We start from the raw sequence: 8,637 nt of genomic DNA, 5'->3' as shown, positions 1-8,637 counted from the left end.
TGAATAAGTAAGGCTCAATTGACGAAGCTCAAAAGGGCTAATAAAAAGATGGATTGTTCTAAGGTTATTAACATGGGATTATCTACGTGGAGTTTCAAGTTGCCTCCTGTGTTTGTGTAATCATCACATCTCTTCTTAGTGGGCCAACAGAAGGGCCTTTTTTCATTCGGTAAATCTTGTAAGCTAAAGCTAATTAAGATTCTTAAAGTTTTGAGTATGTATGCCTTTTTTTTTATATTTCCTTTTTGCATGTATATGTTTTAATTCGAGCTGATAACAACAAAAAGATTGAAAAGAGAACAAGATAGACGTACTTGAAAAATTTTTATTCATTAGTTAATGAGAGTACATAATAAGTAGATTCGACAGCATGAATCTCTTAGTCTATAATAAACAAAACAAAAGAAAAAGAAACAAAACAAGATCTAGGGTGCTACATCTTGAGTTATTGACAACTTCTTGAGATTGCATCTTCGATCTTTGTCCATTTCCAACGTAGGTGAAATCCACTCTAATAATCTTGTCCATCTATATGATTCATGGTTTCATTTATCAAGTCCCTTTCAAATAATGTTCCCACAGTATAGACTTTTTGAAATGTGTCTAAACCAAGGTATTGTAAATGGCACTTGTATGGTGGAGACATTTGTCTATGAACTTTGGGACAAGTTCATGATCCGGAGGTCTTTGTGAAAGAAGAGAAACCTTTGATCGCCACCTGAAAAAGAAGTCAGTAAAACCTTCTTCCCCTTGCTTAAGCAATTCAAGATCGCGCAAGTTAGTTCTGAGCTCGATGTTATCTCTATATTGGGTTAAGAACGCTTTTACAACGTCACTCCAAGTGGAAGTTTGTTTTGCGTCGAGGTTATAAAACCATGATCTAGTAGTTGGGTCCAATGAAAAAGGAAAAGTACATGCATATAGGCTTGGCTCAACCCCTTTCATTGCCATAATTCCAATAAAGCTAATTAAGTGAGTCCTAGGATATTCTGTAACCTTAAAGGTTGGTAAATCCGTAGTCAAGAACTTTTCTGGGAGAGTCTTGCCACTAGGTTATGGTGCAAGCTCATAATTAAAGTACTTATTCCCTGAGCTAGCTCGAAGGACAAGTTTCTCCAAGGCCTCTACTTTTTCGGCTCTTGCTTTTTCTTGTAGAATGTTTTCTTTTTCTTTCTCTGCTTTTATTTTAGCCTTTTTTGCTATTTTATGAGTCTTCATTAAGGCTTCTTCTTCTCGTAGGGCCTTTAGGTTTTGGAGTTCCTCTCTAAGTTTCTCCAATGCTGCTTTGTCACCCATGATTGGACTAGTATGCGAATGTGGAAGATGATCTAGTAATGTGTTTCACGAGAAATTGAGCGCGTTCACTTAAACCTTTTCTGCCAAGCATTCAAACAATGATCAAAGGTCAAAATGATTGTTTTTTTTTATCCTTGTAATACGAATTCACTATAAGCAAGTTTATTGATAAAAATATCAAAAAATTCACAAACAATCAGTAATGGAATGTCATGATTTGTGTTGACTTCATGGCACGACTGTTGCGTGTCTACCAAAAATAAACCTAACTAAAACCTCCTAAAATGTAGTAGGGTAAGCTAGGGTCAATCCCACAGAGAATTGGATTATCAAATTATTACTTGTGTAAGTTAGAAACCCCTGTTTTGAACCAATAATGATATGATATAATAAATAAGCTACTAAATAGATAACAAATAAAGTACGGAGAAATAAACTAATAAAAATTGAAATACGATAAAATCAAGAATAATGAAATAGGGAATCGGGAGATGTATTATAAGATTGGAGTATCAGCATACCATGGAGTTCCTGAGCTCAAGGCATGAAGATGCTCGTCGGGGAACTCTTCATTGATTGGAGCTTTAACTTCATCAGCTACAACAACTAATCTACTCAAATGATCAGCAACACTATTGTCAGAACCTTTTTTATCTTTTATTTCAACATTAAATTGCTGAAGCAATAAAATCCAACGTATTAGCCTAGGTTTGTACACATCCTTTGACCATAGATATTTCAGTGCTGCATGATCTGTAAACACAACAATTTTAGTACCCAATAAATAAGACCTGAATTTATCTAAAGAAAAAACTACAGCTAAAAGTTCTTTCTCGGTTGTAGTATAATTAGCTTGAGCAGCATCCAAAGTCTTCGAAGCATAGTATTTGGCATGAGGAATTTTCCAACTCGCTGCCCTAACACTACACCCACGGCATAATTAGAAGCGTCGCACATCAGCTCGAACGGTAACTCCCAGTTAGGAGGTTGTAGAACAGGGGCAGTAACCAACTTGTCTTTCATCTTATCAAATGCTTGCTTACATGCCTCATCAAAGTGGAACTCCACATCTTTTTAGAGTAGTCTGCATAGTGGTTGGGTAATTTTCGAAAAGCCTTCAATAAACCTTCGATAGAAACCTGCATGCCCAAGAAAAGAACGAACTTCCCGCACAGAGGCGGGGTAAGGCAGAGATGAAATAAGATCTATTTTAGCTTTATCGACTTTTATTCCTTCAGAATACACAATATAGCCTAAAACTATACCTTGTTGAACCAGGAAATGACATTTTTCTGAATTAAGCACAAGGTTAGTTTCAAGGCAACGTTTAAGAACCAAAGTGAGATGTTCTAAGCAATTATCAAAAGAATCTCCTTGAACAGTGAAATCATCCATGAAAACCTCTATAAAATTTTCAAGATAATATGAAAAGATGCTTACCATACATCTCTGAAAAGTCGCTGGAGAATTGCACAATCCAAATGGCATACGAAGATATGCAATTGTGCCATACGGGCATGTGAACATCGTTTTTTCTTGATCCTCCGGAGCTATAGGAACCTGCACATAACCTGAATATCCGTCAAAAAAACAGTAATAAGCATGACCAGCAAGACGTTCTACCATTTGATCAATAAAGGGTAAGGGAAAATGATCTTTTCGAGTCATAGAATTAAGTTTCCTGTAATCTACACAAACTCTCCACCCATTTTGAACTCGAGCGGGCACCATTTCTCCCTTATCATTCTCCACCACTATGACTCCTGACTTTTTCGGGACCACTTGCAAGGGACTGACCCAAGGGCTATCTGATATAGGGTATATCACCCCCACTCCGAGAATCTTTAATACTTCTTTCTTCACCACTTCCACCATAGGTGGATTAAGTCGTCGATGCACTTGTCTCACAGGTTTAGCTCCCTCTTCTAGTAAGATTCTATGCTGACACATAGAGGGCTAATTCCTTTTATATCAGCAACCGTCCACCCTAGAGTTGTTTTATGCTCCTTAAGAACTTGCACTAGCGTTTGCTCTTGAGTCGGAGTTAGATTACTCGCAGTTATGACTGGAAGAGTGTCATTCTCTCCCAAAAATGCATATTTCAAGTGGTCGGGCAGAGGTTTTAACTCCACTTCAGGTGGTTGTACAACAGAAGGTAAAAGTCTATTAGATGTAACAGGCAATTTCATAAATTTATCCGCATACCTTCCTTGCTTATTTGGAAGCACCTCCAAGGAGGAGAAAGCTTCCTTGACATCATTTTCGAGCTCAAAATGTTCTTGCAGGTTAGTGTATTGCTCTTTTTCTATAGGTCCAGTCAAAACAACATCTAATCCATCATGACCAGAGAGAAAAAATACCTGCTCAGTTAGTGTATCAACGACATCTATACTAGAAACAGATTCACAATAAGAGGGGTATCTCATGGCATCAAATAAATTAAATCGGATAACCTCCCCATCAAATTCCATGGTCAAAATCCCACTATGAACATCAATCTTGGTTCTAGATGTTTTTAGAAAAGGTCTCCCTAATAAAATTGGTGTTGCATTAGAGGATTCATCATTTGGCATATCTAACACATAAAAATCAGCAGGAAACACAAGTTCATTTACTTGTACTAAGACATCCTCAATCACTCCTAAAGGATAAGTATTAGAACGGTCAACAAATTGAATAATCACACAAGTATCTTTTAAAGGTCCTAAGTTCAGAGCTTTATAAATAGATAAAGGCATCACATTAATAGAAGCTCCTAAGTCTAACATGCACCTCTCATATCTCATGTTACCTATTCTACAAGGTATTGTAAAAATACCTGGATCCTTGCACTTGGGAGGAATTTTCCTCTGTAAAACTGCAGATACATTCTCACTTACACTGACCTTCTCATCTCCATTCAATTTTCGCTTGTTAGTGCACAAATCCTTCAGAAACTTTACATAACGCGGCACTTGTCTAATGGCTTCCAGTAAAGGTATGTTCACCTCTACCTTGGGAAATACATCTAGCACCTCCTTTTCCATCTCTTTTTTCTTATCCTTAGAAGTTAACCTGCTAGGGAAAGGAACAAAAGAAGAAAAATGGTCAGTTTTGGATGAAACAAATCACTTACCTTAGAGGGCTGCTCATTTTTTTCTGGAATAATAGTCTCTTGTTCCTCTGGCAGCACTTCACTCTTGCTTTTTTTTGGAATCTCCAGCTGCTTGCCACTTCTAAGTGATATAGCGCTTGCATTCTCCTTCGGATTTCTCTCTGGTTCGCTAGGAAATTTGTTAAAATTCTGAGCTTGGAGCTTCCCCACTGTGTTAGCTAACTGAGAAACTTGGTTCTCCAAGTTCTTTAATCCACTTCTTGTTTCTTGCTGAAAATGCAAAGTGTTGTCAGCCATTGCCTTCACGATTTCTTCCAGAGACAAGCTACCAGATTGTGACTGGGAAACTTGCTGATTTTGAGGTCGCGGCTGATATTGCGGTTGTTGATGAAAACCGGGCGGAGGATTAGATGCTTGATGTTGCTGGAAAGCTGGTTATCTGAGGTTGGAGTTGCCTGTCTGTTGCTGAACATTGCCATATCTCAGGTTTGGATGATCTCTCCACCCCGGATTATAGGTTTGAGAGAACGGATTATAACGTCTTTGCTGCCCCTGAACATCACCAACAGAATTCACTTGTTCCTCTTGCATAGTGGGGCACATGTCATTTAGGTGTCCTGCTATCGAACATATGCCACAAACTTTTTCTTGTCCTTTTTCGATCATCACTCTCTCCACTAAGGAAGTGAGTTTAGCTAATTGTTGCTCAAAGTTAGAACTCAGAACTTCATTAACTTGACGTACAGAACCAGACTTGATATTTCGACCTCCTCGATATTGAGAGTTTGTTGCCATGTTTGCAATCGGCGTCTTTGCCTCTGTGGGTGTCTTATCAACCAATGCTCCGCCACTTGCAGCATCAATTAGGTTTCGATCCGACTCCGTGAGCCCTTCATAAAAATACTGCACTAGCAATTACTCACTGATCTGATGATTAGGACAGCTGTCACATAGCTTTTTGAACCTCTCCTAATACTCATGAAGTGTCTTTGCATCTTCTTGTCGAATCCCACATATTTCTTTCCTAATGTTTGCTGCCAAAGATGCCGGAAAATATTATTCTATGAATTTTTCTTGCATTTGAGCCTAGGTTGTGATGGTTCCTGCAGGCGGTCCGAATAACCACTCCTTGGCAGCATCAGTTAAAGCAAAAGGAAATGTCTTTAACTTGAGCTGATCAAGGGTTACACCAGTAGGTTTCATCCCCGAACATGCTATGTGAAATTCCTTCAAAAATCTGTTCGCCTCATTTATGTAAACTGAACCCAAGGAACTAGTATTGCGGAAACCTGAAAATATGGGTAATGCTCTGATCAGTCCAGGCTTGATCTCACATTCTGTCCCGCCATCTAATATGCATAGCAAATTAGGATCAAATGTAGGAACAGCAAGCTGCTTTAAGGTACGGTTAGCCATCTCAAAAATTTCTTCAGTTTCCTCTTCCGAAGATGAACTCTCACTTAGAGGCAACGGAATCCGACGAGCTTGCTCCAGTATTTGAGCACGAGTCCTTTTAGCTACAAAAGACGTAGAAAAAGGATTAATTATAAGTCCCTGGTTCCTTGCTGCAAATTCCCTTAATCTTTGATTCTTCAAATTTATGTCACACATAAACAAACAAGGAACTAGATGACAAGTCAGTAAGGAAAGTTAGCAAAAACACAAGTATAAATGTAATAAAACGCCAAGTCCCCAGCAACGGCGCCAAAATTTGGCACGACTGTCGCGTGTCTACCAAAAATAAACCTAACTAAAACCTCCTAAAATGTAGTAGGGTAAGCTAGGGTCAATCCCACAGAGAATTGGATTATCAAATTATTACTTGTGTAAGTTAGAAACCCCTGTTTTGAACAAGTAATGATATGATCTAATAAATAAGCTACTAAATAGATAACAAATAAAGTACGGAGAAATAAACTAATAAAAATTGAAATACGATAAAATCAAGAATAATGAAATAGGCAATCGGGAGATGTATTATAAGATTGGAGTATCAATTATTGCTCATCGAATTATACGAATTACGTTTATATCTTAATGTTAACCAATGAACACAAACAAGCATTCGAAACTTCCCTTAATTGCAAATACACCAAACGAGCTCTCGGAATATTGTATAATTAACTAATAATCTAGAACAAGCTCTCTAGACTCGATTAATTAGCTGCATTAATAACAAGGAAGTAGTTAACTTAAGCCACAAATCTCACAAGCTCGGACTTGTGCAACTCAAAGGGTTGATAATCTTAGGTATTACGACAAGTTTTAGTCACCAATCAAACACCTATTCACTACTAATGATATTAACTAGGACAATTACGGATCACAAGTTAATACTCTAGCAATTAAACTAGCAAATTACACTAAAGATGGCCGGTCTATAATACAATCCTACTAATTTATAATAATCAAACGGATTATCAAACCAATTAAGCCATAAGCATAATACCCAATAATTACAACAAATCTATTCTCACAATACAATAGTCCATTTCATAATATATTTCCTTACCCTTATTTAATCTAGCCTGACATACTAAGATACGAAAATTGAATAACAAAAGTAGAAATTATACAATTCATATTATGACTAATGATCTACTCAACTGACGCAAGAAGCAATGACATATTATAGCTAGATAAATTAAATTAATTAGCCAAATTTCACTACCAACTTCTAAACTAACGTAGCAGAGAATTAAAAAGAGGAATTCAAAGTACTAACTTCTCTTTCATTAATAAAGAAAATCATCTAAACTAGCAAACTAACCAAAAGTGAACAAGAAACTAACAATCCAATAACAAGAAAATCCAAATCGAAATTACAGTACCAAATTTTCTAGTAGAAGCAGAGTCAACACTAACTGAACTGAGTTGCCTCATGTTCGTCCCCCTCAGCTCGGGTTCTCTATTTGTTTCTTCTTGCTTCAGTTTGTTCCCTCGGTACTGCTCTTCACTCCCTTTCCTCAGATGAATATCTTCAATTTTTTCCTCAAACCTAGCCCAGAAAAATCCCCAAAAAATACCGATCTCCCTCCAATTCGGCATCTCCATGTATATCCATTGGAGTCTTCGGTCTCCCGCAATTTCGAGTTTTTTGCTCCAATAACTATCCAATTCCATCTCTATCTTCTCTATTGTTATGATTGATACTTGCAAAAATCGCTCAATGGTTTACAGTGAGTGAAACTCTCAGTTTCCCACTTTTCTTTTTCCTAAGTGAAACGTTGGTGTACCTCATGGCCCATGTGGCTATTTGCACTCAAACATCATTGGGCTTAAAATATGTGACTTAATTCAGTCTTGTGAGCTCCACTTCTTTTGATCCAAGTAGTGGCTAAATGCATTTTGCTACCATAAGTCCATAATCTTCTTTCCTACAAACAAATAAATAAAAATAGTAGTATCTCGTGTCCGGGAAAGAAAATATTTATAATACTCTTAAATCATCAAATGTCGATATAAAATCAAGAGTTTAATATATAAAAATAATATACTTAAATGACCCTATCACTTCAACAAGGTAATCATCTACGAATTTTACTTGAAGTGAATTGTTTTCGAAAAAGGGAGAAAAGAAAGAAAAAAGAAAGTTGGATTGACATGCTCATCAACTTTTTAGAAATATTAGTCAATCTTAGTACACTCCTTAAAATGATCAATATACTATGATATTTGTTGATCATTTAGATTGAAATAGAGATCTTTATTCATTTTTTTTTTATGATGATTCTCATATTGCTCGTCTTTAAAGGATAATTACTCACTACTACAAAAGGAGTGTTTTTTCGACACTATAGCCTAGACGCCAGAGCAAGAGCGTCAACAGCTAATTGTGATTCTCATTTGATCCAAGTAGTGGCTAAATGCATTTTGCTACCATAAGTCCATAATCTTCTTTCCTACAAACAAATAAATAAAAATAGTAGTATCTCGTGTCCGGGAAAGAAAATATTTATAATACTCTTAAATCATCAAATGTCGATATAAAATCAAGAGTTTAATATATAAAAATAATATACTTAAATGACCCTATCACTTCAACAAGGTAATCATCTACGAATTTTACTTGAAGTGAATTGTTTTCGAAAAAGGGAGAAAAGAAAGAAAAAAGAAAGTTGGATTGACATGCTCATCAACTTTTTAGAAATATTAGTCAATCTTAGTACACTCCTTAAAATGATCAATATACTATGATATTTGTTGATCATTTAGATTGAAATAGAGATCTTTATTCATTTTTTTTT

General features: G+C 36.4%; 1 protein-coding gene across 3 annotated transcripts; it reads right to left on the bottom strand.

The window, feature by feature from the left end:
• Positions 1 to 350: 350 nt before the first annotated feature.
• LOC145592370 (uncharacterized) lies at positions 351 to 7,597 on the bottom strand. 3 transcript variants are annotated; one of them, XM_081648814.1, is made up of 3 exons: positions 7,222 to 7,597; positions 1,818 to 5,907; positions 351 to 1,376 (listed from the first exon to the last, which is right to left on the bottom strand). In XM_081648814.1, the coding sequence occupies exon 2, from the start codon at positions 4,320 to 4,322 to the stop codon at positions 3,222 to 3,224; it is 1,101 nt and encodes a 366-aa protein (XP_081504940.1). In that variant the 5' UTR covers positions 4,323 to 5,907; positions 7,222 to 7,597; the 3' UTR covers positions 351 to 1,376; positions 1,818 to 3,221. The 3 variants fall into 3 exon arrangements, with proteins under 3 accessions (XP_081504940.1, XP_081504942.1, XP_081504941.1); XM_081648816.1 differs by having other exon boundaries at positions 353 to 1,376; XM_081648815.1 differs by lacking the exon at positions 351 to 1,376 and having other exon boundaries at positions 1,753 to 5,907.
• Positions 7,598 to 8,637: the final 1,040 nt, after the last annotated feature.

This window comes from Chenopodium album, chromosome 18 (assembly GCF_948465745.1).
Source record: "Chenopodium album chromosome 18, dcCheAlbu1.1, whole genome shotgun sequence".
Lineage (NCBI taxonomy): Eukaryota > Viridiplantae > Streptophyta > Magnoliopsida > Caryophyllales > Amaranthaceae > Chenopodium > Chenopodium album.
This window is presented reverse-complemented; position numbering and strand designations above follow the sequence as displayed.

Bases quoted from the DNA above. Each gene is read 5' to 3' on its own strand.
- LOC145592370 (XM_081648814.1), bottom strand. From the start codon at position 4,322: ATGGAAAAGGAGGTGCTAGATGTATTTCCCAAGGTAGAGGTGAACATA.